This window comes from Schistocerca cancellata, chromosome 2 (genome assembly GCF_023864275.1).
Source record: "Schistocerca cancellata isolate TAMUIC-IGC-003103 chromosome 2, iqSchCanc2.1, whole genome shotgun sequence".
NCBI lineage: Eukaryota > Metazoa > Arthropoda > Insecta > Orthoptera > Acrididae > Schistocerca > Schistocerca cancellata.
In genome coordinates, this window is record NC_064627.1 from 722781425 (window position 1) to 722798078 (window position 16654).

A 16654-nucleotide genomic window follows, 5' to 3' on the forward strand; every position below is an offset into this window, starting at 1 on the left:
AAACACAAAACTAGCTTCCACAGTGAGTTTGCAGAAAGAAATTATTAAAGTGCTTTGAAGCAACACTGACACTTTAAAAGCAGAATTATCAGTGCAGAAGCAAACAAATTGTGACCTGAAATGTGGGAAAAACTGTTTTTGCAAAACAGAAGAGTTGATACATGAGAATGACCTCAAAAACAAGTGTAATGATGCAGTTATTAGCTCAAACAATGAGGCTGCTACACCTAAGAAAGAAATTCATGTGGAAGTCTCAAGAATCAAAAACACATACAAGTGGACAAGTGTAACTTACAGTAAAAAGAATTCAGAACATCTCAGTAACGAAAAACGGAGTGAAAAAATGGATTCCTTGTTATAGGTGATTGTCTGCTGAAAAATGTGGTAGTGCTGAACTCCGCAATAGACATTTATCCAGAAATCAAAACCCACCAGTAGACGAAACACTTGAGCAACATACATAACTTGCAGGATTATTCAGCAGAGGCATCTCGGAGAAGAATTACAAAGGTGTCTTCATCCACATAGGTGTGGATTCCCTTAGAAGCAGCACTGAAGAGGAATTGTAAGTGAAAAAAGAAATTTAATTCAACCTGGTAGTACGCTCTACAGAATGTCTAGGATCAAGGTGAGTGGTATTATCTACAGACGATCAGTCAGTGATCAATATATTGGAAGAATAAACTGTGATTTAAATGAAAACTGTAACAATCTATGAGTTTTGTTCATAATCCAAATAAATGCTTAAGCATAAATATTTGCGTAAAGACAGTCTTCATTTAAATAGGTTAGGATCCAAAAGTTTTAGTAAAATGTTCGCTGATACATGTAAAATTCTGCAAAATAGGGGCAACTTATAAGAAATGATGGGGATGAGAAACAGTATTTGGTAATGAAAACGGCAAGACTGAAACAATACTCAAGAGAGAGTATGCTTGAGAGCATAAATAGAAAACAATAAGAGAGAGTATGCTTGAGAGCATAAATAGAAAACAATGTCCCTACATAATGCACTTGAATATGAATTGTCTAAGTGCTGACTTTTCAAACAGAAGTCATAATTATTCTATCTAAATGTAGAATTATCAAAATTATTTGCTTCAATGAACATTGGCTTACATCTGACAATATTAAAATTCTTAATGAAATGGAAAATTTCAAATTAGCCAACAGCCTCTGTAGATGAGAGAAATCACATGGAAGCTCTTGCATACTTACTCATTCTGATATAAAATATTTAATAATAAATAATTTTAATCATTTGAATGAAGAGTGTATATTTGAAAGCTGCTTTTTCGAGTTGGGGGACTAAATGTCATAGTAGTTTCTATTAATAGAGAACCAGAGAAAGATACACGTGAAACTTTTCTGGTGAAATTTCATGGCCTGTTCGAAAAATTCAGTAAAGAAAAAAAGAAAAAGGCAGTAATAGCTGCTGACTTTGACATTAACATCATAGTTGAAAGCACTGCCACATTCAAATTCACTGACTTAATAAAACACTTTGGCTTCAAAATAAACTCCAAGCAACCCACTAGAGTAAATGCAGTCAGCTAACATTCTAACAAATTACGTATTTGAAAATGTTTGTAAATTTTGCATAGATTTAGGAATCTCTGACCACTTTGCATTATTCATTGTACTATCAAAAATTAAGAAAGAAATTTCATTTAACAAAAGACATATGAAAAGGAACTTCAGTGAAAACATTCAATTACATTTAGAAACAGCTGTATTTCAAGTAATAGTAACTTTAACAATTTTTAAGTAGCTTTCTTGAAATATTTAATGAAACTTTTCCACTTAGAACCACATGCAACAAAATGACTAATCAACTTAAGTGGATAACCCAGGGTACAAAAATTTCTAGTGTTATGAAGAGGAAACTATATAATGGACTGCGCTGTGTATGTACGACAACTGCAGTCTACTGCGTACCTATATGAGTTGCTGGACGCGCGGTGTCCTCCCGTAGCTTTGCCAGGACACCAGAAACCTATATCCATTCTCTCTATTTATGTTGGTGGTCACTTGGCTACTTGTATCACCTCTCAAATAGTCCTCCTAAATGTAAATGGCTGTTTCACCAGTATGCGGGCTTCACAGCTTTATTGCTCTCATCTTCGTGTTCCACCACCTCTGACCTAGTTCGTTGTCCCAGACAGATATATCATTCATGTTCTGCAATTTGTGAGCTGATCAGCCACCCCATCTTGCCAAGATACACCAGTCCATATTTGCAACTGATTTCTTAAACTCCTGCAGTGTTTAGCTTGTCTACCACATCTTTTGTTGAGCCTAGAACATCTCTTATTTTGTTCTTGCTCCAAAAGATTGGCTTGAAGTTGACTCGGCGGAGAATTTTGCCCAAACGTTCAGTGACCCCTTGTACATACAGTAACAGGGTTATGTTCTGTGCTTCCTTGTGTTCTTCCCTATTGCCTTCATACTCTTTTGTCGCAGTTTTACCTATTATATTCTTCCTATAATCATTGGCTCCAAAAATGGATCTGAGGTTTTGAAGTTCCACCTTCAGTTGACTTCATTATCGCTGATCCTGTAGGCCCTCCTGGTTAAAGTGTGTAGAGCGGACTTCTTCTGCATGTAGGTACCTGCCCCTGCTGGTGGCTTTTCTGTATACTCTGTGGCCAAGTTTACTATCAGGCGTTTAGTAAACTTTCACATCGAGAAAAGACAGCTCACCATTCTTTTCAATCTCCATAGTAAACTGTATTTTGCTATGATAAATGTATCATCTACAATCAGAGCCAGTAATCGGCATAAAGGTGCGGAGTGGAGAGCTGTTTCTTTAAATGCCTCCATGAGGATGTCTGCTGCAACTGGCGAGAGAGGAACACATAGCTACACCATCTGTCTGTTTGTAATTCGCATATTTCCACCAGTGGCAAGAAATAATGTAAACACCAATTCAAGTACGTCTTTATTCACCAATGACAAAGAATAATGTAAAGACCTATAAAGAATGCATAACACCCATCCTCCTATCGTCGAGTACCCTATCAAATTACGTAAAAAGCTTCCTCCACTATTATATAAGATCCAGAGTCTCTCTGTCAGCAGTTAGCTCCACATAAAACTCTGAGAAAGGCTATTTGCAATAATGGCCGAAATTTTGGCAATTTTATATACTGACAATTCGGTCAACAGCCCAGAAGAATTTAACTGAAAGTAATGAAAATGTTTGTACTGAAAAATATTTGTAAACACAGCTTAGACTGCAAGCTGTCAATATGCTATCGTAGCCCTTTTGAAATAACTGTCTGTTGCATGAGAAACATGCACAGTAGGAATGTATATAGTGAAGAAGGTGAGCAGACATGTGACGAAGTGCTGAGTTTTTGTATATGGACAATACCAAGAGGATTATACGTGTGGAGAAAATGTTCACACCATTAATTAAGCAAAAAAATTAAACAAGTATGAAATTGCTCACTAATGAAGCTGATGGTGTTAGTACCATCTTTCTGTGAGTTAACAGATATGGTAACATGCGAAGGAATGGCTGTACCTTATTTAGGGCCCATTCGGAAACCTCATACGCATACAGTACTTCAAATCTACTTTAGCTTTGTTTCTATCCATGAGGAATATTTTATCCCAAACTAAAATCTGCTCCTTTGTTCTGAATTATAACCAGAATTATGAGCCACTATTATTTCAGTATTTAATCACCTGAACAATCAGTAAAAAATCCATTTACATACTTATTGGCTCAAAATTATATACCAGGTGTACCGGTATGAAATGAGCGTTTTTTTGTGAAAATTAAACACTAATTTCGAATTGAAAAGTAAAATCATTTTATTCAAAGTACTGACCATTGCTTTCTATACATTTTTACCACCTTTCTGGCAATTTTTGGACACCACGCCAATACAAATGTTCGTCTTTTGAAGCAAACCAATCAGACACTCAATTTTCGGCTTCTTCATAGTAATCGAAGTGTTCCTCAGCCAATGCGTGTCCCATTGATTAAAACAAATGGTAGTCGGAAGGTGCCAAGTCTGGTGAATACAGCGGGTGGAGTAGCAGCTCCCAGCCAAGTGTTTTGATTGTATCCTGAACCAGTTTTGCTTTGTGTGCAGGTGCATTGTCGTGTAAAAAAATTACTTTGCCATGTCTACTGGCCCATTCTGGTCTATTTTCGATCAATGCATAGTTCAAATTGATCATATGTTGTCTGTAGCGAATAGAATTCACAGTTTCACCTGGTTTTAGAAGCTCATGATACACCACATCTTTCTGATCCCACCAAACACAGAGCATTGTCTTCTTGCCAAATCGATCTGGTTTTGCAGTTGATGTTGATGGTTGTCCCGGATTAACCCATGACTTTTCCCGTTTAGGATTCTTAAAATAAATCCATTTTTCATCCCAGTAACAATTCCATGCAAAATTGATTTTCTTTCATGTCTTTGAAGCAAAATTTGACAAATGGTTTTTCGGTTTTCCATCTGTCTTTCATTCAATTCATGTGGCACCCATTTTCCACACTTTTGGATCTTTCCCACAGCTTTCAAACGGTCAGAAATTGTTTGTTGTGCAACATTTAGCATTGCTGCCATTTGCTTCTGACTCAAAGTATCATTTTCATCCAATATTGCTCGCAATTTGGTGTCTTCGAACTTTTTGGCGGTCTTCCACGTTCATTTCTTACATCAAAATCATTATTTCTGAACCGTTGAAACCATCTTTTGCATGTTGCTTCTGATAGAGCATGATCACCATATGCCTCGACAAGCATTCGATGTGACTCTGCAGCACTTTTTTTTCCAAATGAAAACAAAAAATTAATGCTTTCCGTAAATCATCACTTTCTGGTACAAAATTCAATATTGTTAACACATGAAAACATATGATGTTATTTGTTCCATGACTAGATGTATACTAAATATCTTTGACAGATGTCATACCAACCAAACAAAAAAAAAAATAAGGCTCGTTCACAACAAATGTTCCCTATCGACACATTTGTATCTTAACTCTCATTTCATACCGGTACACCTGGTATAGCAATACATTTTCTCCCACTACATTGCACTTACGTCGATGGCATTGTACAGATTATGTGTAACTATGATTGCACTTGCCCAGGTAGCCACATGTGTTACATGCTACTTCTGGGATTCGGAAAGGCATGCCGGCTTTGGATCGAATCAATCTGGTGGATTAACAACGAAAGCTAGCCAGCCTGGATGTGGTTTTTTGGTGGCTACCTACATTCAACTAGGTGAAAATTGTGTTGGTTCCCAAGTCTGACCTCAGTTACATGATTCATGAACATTTAGAAAAAATGGTAAAGGTGTGGTGACAGGTAGGGCATCTGACCACCCTCTACCGTTAACAATGTCTGAAACTACCCTCCTCACCTTGTCCAAAAACAGATCTCCCATATCTTATCTATTCAGTCACCTAACATCCACCACTTAACCACTATCCGGCTCAAAACGAGCATCAGTACCACCCATGATGAGCAACTGAACCACATTATCTGCCTTTGTTTTGTCTACCTTTAATTGTGGCCTGAGATAAGAAATAACCTCCTAACAATCCTCCTCACCCTTCCCACAGTGAACTCCTGCCACCCACTCAACCTACGCAACATTCATGTCTGCTCCTACCCCACACCTTCTCCCTACCCCTTGCTCATGATGCATACCCCAGCAATAAATCTAAATTCAAAACTTGTCCTGTACATCCTCCTACTACCACCTACTCCAGTTCTCTCACAGGCATCTCCTACCGCATCAAAGGCAGAGCCATTTGTGAAAGCAGCAATGTAATCTACAAACTTAGCTATAACCACTGTAACACATTGTATGTGGGTAATGCAACTAACAAACTGTCTGGCTGCATGAACTACCACAAACAAACTGTGGTCATTCATGTCCTTTCTTGTTCGTCCTTCAGCACCACTCCTCATAGCCTTCTCTTTTCTTTCCCACGTGTGCATTCTGGTATCCCATTATCATGATCTTCTGTTCACTTGTATCTGCATTTAAATTCAAAGTCCTCCTCTTCTTTAATAGAACATCCAACTTGTAGTGCATGCTCTTCAGAATTTCCAAATTCTTTCCTTTCACTTTCATCCTGACCATCATCATATTGTCACTTATTCCCTTCACCTGCTTTCCTAACTAGTGACACTCCATGTCTTCCTTCTTCCTCATACCCACTCCAGTACAGCCTACATTCACTCTTCAGTTCCCTACTTCCTTTACTCTTCCACCTGGTTTCTGAATACCCTAGAATATCCAGTCTCTTCCTGTTCATCAAGTCCACTACTTCTTCCACATTTTCTGTCAGTGTCTGTATATTCAATGTAACAAACTTAGTCCTTCGGAATTGCAGAATCGTCTTCCATTTTTTCTGTTCTTTCCGAGGCTTGTTCCATGTTCCAAAGTACATATTTTACCCACTACTGGCTTGCTGGGCCTATTATAGCTGGATTCGTTAACTGAGTTTTACCCTAGCTATGTAAACTATAAATAAGAAAGCAAATCTGTTCATAATCCTTATAATATTTTTAGGTGAGTAGCGGTGTGTCCTTTCTTTCTATTGAATATCAACAATATGAAAAGCATCGGTTGCTACTCACCACACTGATGATGATGACCATCATATCATCATCATCATCATCATCATCATCATCATCATCATCATCATCATGTTTTGTTATCAGTCCCTCAATTTACTGGAAAATGACATAAAAAGGTATGAAATGAGAAAATCAGCTCCTGGGCCTGTAACCATGTTATTGTGGATGGAAATGTACCTGATAGTAGCTTCAGCCAAATAGTTAAAACTGAGGTAAAACCCAGGTGATTAAACACTGTCGATAGTTGCTGAAAGATACACCAAGGAGGCTTATCACAGTCAGTACAACTAAAGTGCGGTGAGAAACTAAAATTGGGCAAGAAAAGCAGACTGTATAGATTAGAACTAATTAGCTTAAACAGTTAGATTAATAAAATGCACACATAAAAGTTTTAAAGTGCATGAAAAGTGTGAAGGGAGAAAGTAGCCTGGGGCCATTCAGGACACATGCCACAGTAAAACGTATTCCCCCACGACTAACCCTGACAACGAACTTGGAGAAGCATTAAAGTTTGCTACAAATACCACTTTACCTCAAAAAATGTAGGATTTCGGTGGCTGCTAACCTTTCGTCTACAAATATATGAGGTAATGAAGTAGACACATTGATTGTTTGTATCAGATAAGCCAGCATGGCACACACTTTGAGAACATGAGCAATCATGAGATGACTACCACAGCTGAAATGAGTAGGGGAGGGGGGCATGTTCTCATGACACAAAAGGAGCATGTGGCTAAGTCTGATATAGCTAATATGCAGTCAACACAGTATAATGGCTTCTTTCCGAGAGTCCTGGAGAGATGTACTCCATGTTCAAGTTTGTCTCCTGAGGTTGCTTCTTTAGCTAATTTCTCACTGAGTTCATTTCCTGGAACATCCACGTGGCTGCATCTAGACGAATGTTACTATCACTCCAAAACTACTGAGACCAACTAACAGGTCTTGGATGTTGGCAACCAAAAGGTTTTTGGGTAAGCAGTGAGGTACGTCTTGTAAGTAGCTGATGGAGTCACTACAAACCAGGAAGTCCTTTAATGGCGAGAGTTTTAATGTACTGCAGAGCTGGTGATATGGTCACTACCTGGAAGAGAATACTTCTCATGCCTCCAACTGTGTGCAAAAGCAAAACCAACCCTGTCATCGTCTTTTGATCCATTCATGGATCAGAGAATGTTAGGATCAGCATTTTTCTGGAGGCTACAAAAGAGGTCCATCCGAATCACAGGACTGGGTACATATCATGGGGGATGTCAAGAGGGACACAGACAAAACGAGGCAGTCAGATGTCCTGACAAAACGAGGCAGTCAGATGTCCTCAAATAGACCCTCCACTTATATTCCAGCCGATCCACCTATTTCTGGATGATTGATAAACAGCCTCATATGTTGGTTTTGAAATAGGGTCAAGTATCATGGATGGATAGCCATCTGACAGATTACGATCACATAGCTCAGCAATATTTCCTGGTGTCTAATCCTCAGTGGTGGAACACTAACTTCTGCCAAAAGACTGTCTATGGGGCTTGTACGGAGGACTTCAGCTGCCAACCACACACCACTGTGATGGACTGGGGCAGTCTGTGCTCCAGGAGATGATGTTGAGAAATCTGAGGGTATTAAGCTTTCTCAGGCAATTTGCCTTGAATTGGCATACATGTGGTAACCATGTTAACTAACTGTTAAATAAAAGACCTAAAAATTTGAAACTTTCAACAACTTCAAGTAACCGGTTACTGAGGTAAAGTTCATGGAATGGGCACACAGTTCTGAGTCAAAAAAAGTGCATTATGCAAGTTTTTGTGGGAGAAAATTGATATTCATGATTCAGGATCCAATTATGTATTTTCTGTATGGGCACCCGAAATTGGCACTCTGTGGTGTGCAATGGTGGAGAGTTGTACACAAACACAAGTTATCCACATATAGTAACCATAAAGTCACAGGCCCCCCTGCAGTCACTATACCATCAACCGTGATGACAAAGTGGTTTATGCTCAAAAGCAAATATTGAGGGAACTCAGTAAGTACTGGTTACTGAGGGTTGATTCTATACAGATCCACATTCATCAGAGGGACGATTCAAAAAAAAATAGGTATAGGAAGGAAACTTTGGGAAAAATGGGTACAGAGCCCCAGAAGCCCAACTCAGTGTAGACAGGATGTGACGCTGCCAGGCGTCTTTTGTAGGTCAATGTTTGATCAGAATCCCTGAAAGTCACTTTGAAATTGTGATATACGTTCTCTGGCTTCCAGGCACCAACAATCATCAATTGACCAGTCTTTCGAATAATTTCTACAACCAATTAGTTAGAGAGACTGGTTGATACTTACTCAAAATTTGAGGATCTTTCCCCATTTCAGGATAGGAATAAGGTAACTTCCATCTGTCAAATACAACTGAAAAACTTGAGGATGTATTTTATCCTGATGTCGTCTAGGTGTTAACTGTCTGATTATACTTTTACCACATCCAGGGGCTGTCTCAACACTCTACAATCACACTGTGAAATTCCCATTCACAAAATGGTACACTGTATGATGCAAAGCCTTGTGCATGACAAAAGAGTGAGTTTCAATCCACTAGGTGTGTCTGGTTCAGAAAATTAGGATGGCCACAAATGCAATGGACTTAGGATGGCCACAAATGCAGTGGACTTCATACTTGAGACGAAGGGGTGTGCGTCCCCATAGATGGTACACATTGTTCCCAAAACTCCTGCTTTCTCTTCTTCATTTTAAAACTATGCCTTCGATCAAAGTCTCTTGAATGCTATTAAATGTTCCATAGAGGAATGGCACTTGTGTTATTGAAATGCCCTGTAATGTTCTCCAATAGCTGCAGCTACTTCTTCAGACCACCATAGCACCAGCATCCATCAAGAAGTTGAAGAACAAGGTGTATTGTTGCTTCCTCAGTATGTATAATCATGTCACTAGCACCTTATACCACTCCTCCGATATCCTTCTTTTGGCTGGTTTCCACAGTTGCTTTGTAGCTGAAAATTTGTCAGTTGGCATTGAAAATGGCCAACATGGTGTATATTCCAATGGTTGATGGGTCGAGAAAGAGTGATAGGAAAGTTATCGTTGTCTCAGAGGTCACCAAGGATGGATCACTGGATTAAGGTGAGATTCTTGGGCTGCAAACTGCAATATCTATGGCTGAATATGTTCCACAGGCCATACTGAAATGTTTTGCACAGCGGACTGCACATTCTGAAATTAACTGCTCTATTTTTTGGTTGCCCCACAGAGGCCTGTGGGCACTGAAATCCCCAATAGGGGGAGGGGTGGAGGCAGGTGAGCCACTAGCTCCAGGAGTTCATGATTCGGTATAGATCTGTCTGAGGGTAGATCGACATTATGCACTGTTAGCCTGACTGACAGACACATACAGCCACAGCTCCTAACAAAATGGCCACTGCCACCTGCTCACTGAAAGTGTCAGATCCAATGAGCAAGCAGACCTCTCCAGATGTCCTCTCATCATTAATACGATTTATACAATACAATTTGTAAATTTTACTAGCTGGGAGTTGGTTTTCTGAGAACTGTGCCTCATGAAGTGCAGTGTCACCTGTAGAACAATTAATCATTAATTGATGGACTGCAGCCAAGTGGCAATGGTAGCCATTACAGTTCCATAAAGAAATAAGATTGGGATGAGAAAGTAGCAAAGAGGAATAGATGTACAGATTATGGATATTTTGCTGCTGAGTTTTGCTCCACCTGAATGTGCAGTTCTTCACTGATATTCGTATGCTCGACCTCAGGGGGGATGGGTGCCGGGTCAAGAGGAGCAGTAAAATTTGATTTAACTTTCAATTTATCCTTCTCGTCCCTGTAAGGTTTTGGGTCGTGTGAGGATTTTCCTGTCTTGACTTTTGCGATGGGGAAGGACCATTTTTTTCTAGGACCCACAGCCTGTAGCTCTGTCATCCATTGGGTGGTGGTAGAATGTTGTTCTGTTTTGTCCTGGGAGTGGGGGTATCTTGGCAGGTGTCCTCTTCCCTGATGATGCCAGAGGGAGACGAGACCACTGGTGTTGTGGATCGAGGGAGCTGGAGTTTCCTCTTCCTGACTGAAAAACAGAAACTGACATGTGGCTAGGGCAAGAGTGGCTGTGAGACCATGTCATCATGGTAGGTGTGAATTTTGACACAATATTCACAAAGTTGAACATCACAACAATCGAGTGAAGTTCTTTAAACTTTTTTCTTAGCATCTTGATAAGATAGACTGTCAAGTGTTTTATATTCCTGAATTTCTTCTCCTCCTTGAAAACTGAGCACATCACAAAACAGGATGAGTGTTGTGTTCTGGACAGTTTACACAAGTAGGGGATTGTTCACAAGGGCTGCCCCCATGACTAGTCCTGCCACACTCCTCACAAGCAGCCTCATTAGTACAGCAGGAGTACATGTATCCAAACATCTGGCACCAAAAAAACATTTCATAGGAGGAGGAAAACAGGACTTGTCATCACACCTATAAACTATGACCTTAACTTTCTCAGATAAAACATTTCCGATGAAGGCTCTAGAGTCCACCCTATTATCCTAAGGTCCTCTCAGGATGCAATGAACAAAACAGACTCCGTGCTCTAGGTTAGCATACTGTTCTTCATTATTTTGTAGCATTAGATCCCAATGGAATATGACACCTAGAATGTTGTTGAGTTTGTTATGAGGAGAGATGGTAACTGATAGATCTCCAAGCCAGTCACAGGCCTGAAGTGCCTGCAGTTGGTTAGCAATCAGTGTTTTGATCAACAAAGATCATTTCTCATCTTTACTATCGTAGCAATGTCTCCAAACTGATCCTCAATATTTTCAATGGAAAACAGTGAAAACAGTGACTTTGTTGTTGCAAAAGATTCTCTGTTGGTTCTGGAGCATAGCAAGAACCCTGCAAACTGTACATGCTCCTGAACTAAAATCTTGGTTTCTGTTCACTGAGATAGCCACGTTGGCACGGCCACCGGTATGAGTGAGTTTGAACTGTTAATTATAGGTTGTCCAACCTAATACCACTCACTCCAATCAAAGGTCACCACAGTCTTCACCCCATCACAACAAACGCTACATGGCATAGTAGCTGTTGTCCAGAGTCCCGGAGCCACAGATTGGACAAGCACCTATTTACAACTCAGGCATCAGTAGGGCGATCCCCGCATTTTCAGGTGGCTACAACCATGTGGTTACCTGACACCTCCCTCACCCCCACCCACCCCCCACCCACCCACTCCCACTCCCCAAGACAGACAGTCTACCATACTGGATTTCCAGTGTGAACAAAAATCCACTCTAAGAGTAGTGCAAGAGATCACAGTGCACAGTGGATAGATTGTGCATCTTATGAGGTGCCCTGCCCCAGAAAGCCCACAATTCCGAGAAATTAAAAAAAAATGGAGGTCAAACCCTAAAAGGGGACCATAAGTAATCATGCCAAAAAGGTTGACAGAAAAATTACAAAATGAGCTAAAACTGATGAGTGTCCAATAATGGCCAAGTCATCAGTGTAAAAGCTTCACTAAGTGTAAGACTCCTTTTAATCACCTCTTATGACAGGCAAAAAATACCTGTGGGACTATTCTAGTTCCTGATACCGCAAGTGGGCTCACCACATAAAGGAAGTGTCGGCTGGCAGACAGACACAACGATAAATAGTGCTAGATATTTTTCGACTCCTGGACTAAGTCCTTCGTTAGATATAGAAAAAAATGAAACACACACAGATTTACACAATCACAACTCACACACACATGGCAACTATCTTCTCTGGGCACTAAGGCCTGGTAGCGAATGCATCTGAAGTGCGCAGTACTCTTAGCTGGGGTTGGTAGGGGTTGATTAGGGGACGGGGGAGTACAGCAGAGGCATGGGGTGAGTAGGAGGAGAGATAGCATTCAGAAAAGATCATCTGTGGGAATATTCTTTCCACCCCAGCAAAGATTACTGCTCATTTCATACAACGTTGCAGTTGGGTCATAGTACCTAGGGATGACAATGACTGAAGCTGAGACTTGGTCCGATAGCTGAATAATATCAAGCTGTCTTTATCATTTTGTTCATCTGCCAGTCAATGCCTCCTCTATGTGGTGAATAGCAATCTATTCTTTTCATATTGTTGTCATTCCATGCCAATTCTTCCTTTATTTCTACTGTATATTTGTAAATGGTGGTTATCTAAATATGTTGTGACATACATGAATAATGTCACTACAGCGCTGAGCCTATCTATTGGTTCATCCTGTCTACAGCCCATTTTTTTTTTTTTTTTTTTTGTATTTGACCATTGACAACACAACATTAGGGGAACCTAGGCAAAGAGCATGGAAGGAAATGGGTTTAACTAGTAGCATCATTGAAGGGACCATTCAACCACATACCTATACTTCAATTTGGAAGAGAAGTCAAACATAAGTGTGTGTGTGTGTGTGTGTGTGTGTGTGTGTGTGTGTGTGTGTGTAAGAGAGAGAAATATTCTCTTCCACTCCTTTCCCTACAACACATTCTAATGAGGCATTTTCTTGTAGATCTGACTTTCCCTATCTATTGAAGTTCTGCAAGGCCTGCCTCACTGTTTTTGCTTAATTGCAACACATGCAGTGTACATAAATATTAACATTAGTGAATAAATCTGTGGATTAGAGGCAGAGGAGAGGGAGAGGAGGTGAGAGTGGGAGCAGGGGAGGGAGAGGGAGTGGGGTAGGGGGGAAGTAGTGGAGGAGGGAAGAGGGAGTGGGGTAGGAGGAGGGAAGAGGGAGTGGGGTAGGGGGAGGGAAGAGGTAGTGGGGGAGTGAGAGGGAGAGGGAGTGGGGAAGTGAGAGGGAGAGGGAGTGGGGGAGGAGGAGGGAGAGGGAGTGGGGGAGGAGGAGGGAGAGGGAGTGGGGGAGGAGGAGGGAGAGGGGGAGGAGGAGGGAGAGGGGGAGGAGGAGGGAGAGGGGGAGGAGTGAGTGGGGGAGGAGGAGGGAGAGGGGGAGGAGGAGGGAGAGGGGGAGGAGTGAGAGGGGGAGGAGGAGGGAGAGGGGGAGGAGGAGGGAGAGGGGGAGGAGTGAGTGGGGGAGGAGGAGGGAGAGGGGGAGGAGGAGTGAGTGGGGAAGGGAGTCGCGGAGGGAGTGGGGGAGGGGGAGGGTGTGGGGGTGGTGGGAGGAGGGGAGGGGGAGGGGGAGGAGGCGGGAGTGGGGGAGGGGGAGAGGGAGAGGAGGAGGAGGAGGAGTGAGAGGGGGAGGAGGAGGAGGAGGAGGGAGAGGGGGAGGAGGAGGAGGGAGAGGGGGGAGGAGAGAGGAGGGGGAAGGAGAGAGATGAACAAATTTTTCTTTAATAATACTCACAGTAAGAATGCTGGAAGGTGTGTAATAACCAGAAAGGAGGTATCGTCCCCTTGCATATTGTGGGCTCAAAAATGTTTCGCCAACATGGGCACTCAGAGATTCAGGTAATGGTCCAGTCGTTACAAATGATGATGAAACTTCACTAAACGTAGAAGACGTCATAGAAGACTTTCTCTGTTGTGATGATGCTGCATCATCACTGCTGCTACTGCTGCTTTCTGCACAAATGAGAATTTATCAGTTAGAGAACAAAAAATTCCAAAATAAATAGCCAACTTTAATTTGCAGACATAAATGTATTTATGCTTCAATAGAAAATTAAAGTTATTGAAAACACATACAACGATCTGAAGCTCATTAAGAAAAATGAGAAAACTAATGTTGCTATTTCACACTTTATAAATTATGGTTGTAAACAGTCACAAGAAGCTACAATATAGAGCTCAATAATACATCGGCTATCATATATCTATTTGGGCATTTGATTTAATAAATAAATATAACTCATCACAGTTCAAGATAGTATGTTATTGCGGAACTACACTGATGTGTGTGTAAGAGGGCGAGTGGTAGAGTGAAGCTCAGTAGCAAGGAGTAGTGCACCCTGTCAGGCACCTGCCAAAAGCATTATTCAGCTGCACTTGCCTGTAGCATGTGTACTGATGTGCACACAATGGGTAGCATTGTTTTTCATGTTAATGTAAGTAGGTACAGTTATTTGGCCAGTGTAGTGTTCACTGGAATGGCATCACAAAAGCTTTTAGTATCCTCCTTATCCCCTTGTGACTAAATCAGTCCTCAGTTCCAAAAAACCTAGACGCTGGCTCTCTGACACCCAATACCATTCAGGACATGACTGCTACAACACTTTATCCCATCCAGGCAATGACTTTTTCAAGTCAAGCCCTGAAATGAGTCCCCTCTCCCTCAAATGATCTCCAAATCATCCACTGCCGCCTTCCATTGCTCTCCCAATCTCCTTAAATATTCTAGTCAAACAATATGACATTCCCAAAATATTATCCCTACCCTCAGGTTTCTACTCCTGCAATCACCCCTCTACAAAAGTTGCCCTTGAACCCACCCATTACCACCTACCCCATGCATAAATCACACAGAATCAAAATCAGAGTAACTTGTGAAATCACATATGTTGTATATCAACTAATTTGCATCCAATGCAAACCATTTTACATAGAGCTGACCACAAGTGGCTGGGCATGTAAATGGGCATAGAGGAACTGTCCTTGGGCACACCCCCTACATGCTCTACAGAATGACTCAATGGACCTCAATGCCTGCTACACCACACAGCTTATCTTGATCCTCCCATCCAATACTAGTTTCCTTGAACTCCGGAGATGGGATCTTGCCCTCCAATACATACCCCATTTCCAAAGAATATAAGCAACTTCACTACACTGACACCACTCCACAGTCACTATTATCTTGAATATTTTTACATTTCTTTGAAACCCAAAATGATCACGCCCCAGATTGGCTTCTATCAGTCATTCCCTTCTCCTTTAGCAAATTCATGTTGTAACCATGTTTAATAACACTGGTAAATCAGTAATACTCTAACCTTTCAGTACAAATCTTGTTTGGCAGCAAAAGAAAAATACTATGCAATAAAATCCTAACTCAGGATTTGATTACATTTAAAGAGAAGCTAAAGGAAGAATAATTCAAAGGTATTTACAAATTACACATTGTACAAGAAATATAAGACCTTTCTAAATATACTTCTGCAGCATTTTTAATTCTTGCTTTTTCTAACACAGGGTATATATGTGGACAAGAAAAAAAAAAAAATTCCAGATTTTCCCCACATTTCCTGGTTAAAAATACACCTTTTCGCAGGTGAAAATACACTTTTTCCTGGGTGAAAATACACTATACCCTGAGTGACAGCACATTTCTAGAGTGTTACATGACAATATACTTCACTTTGTAGTTGTAAAACTTACATATCCTTTGACCGATAAAGATTTTATACACTGGTGTGGAACTTACCGCCACTTACGATAATGAAACCCATCAAAAATTAATGCATTTTGGAAAGATCTTTGATGATGATGATGATGATGATGATGATGTGTTTGGTTTAGTTGGGCACTCAACTGCTTGGTCATCAGCGCCCATACAAAGTCCCAATTTCTTTACACAGTCCAATTTCTTTACACAGTCCAATTTCTTTACACAGTCCAATTTCTTTACACAGTCCAATTTCTTTACACAGTCCAATTTCTTTACACAGTCCAATTTCTTTACTCAGTCCAATTTCTTTACTCAGTCCAATTTCTTTACTCAGTCCAATTTCTTTACTCAGTCCAATTTCTTTACTCAGTCCAATTTCTTTACTCAGTCCAATTTGTCCACCATCATGAATGATGATGATATGATGATGATGATGATGATGATGGGGACAACACAAACATTCAGTTCCCGAGCAGAGAAAATGCCCAACCCGGCCGGGAATCGAACCCGTGACCCTGTGATCCAGAGGCAGCAACGCCAGCCACTAGACCACGAGCTGCGGACAATGACCTTTGATGGGCAACAACATGTACACTGCATATTTTTGTATTATGAAAGTACAAATACGAATTCCACCAAATACAGCACAGTAGCTTTCAAACACTGAAATCGAGATTGTGATGCACTTTTGTTAGCCAGCCATAGCGCATGTCACGTGA

At 40.8% G+C, this 16654-nt stretch overlaps 1 protein-coding gene across 1 annotated transcript in view; it reads right to left on the reverse strand.

Annotated features, from left to right (window-relative positions):
• Positions 1 to 16654, reverse strand: part of LOC126162516 (uncharacterized) — a 427861-nt gene that overhangs the window by 338375 nt on the left and 72832 nt on the right. The window contains exon 6 of the mRNA XM_049919080.1: positions 13956 to 14173. Coding sequence (XP_049775037.1) covers positions 13956 to 14173 — 218 coding nt within the window. The remainder of the gene's footprint in view (positions 1 to 13955; positions 14174 to 16654) is intronic.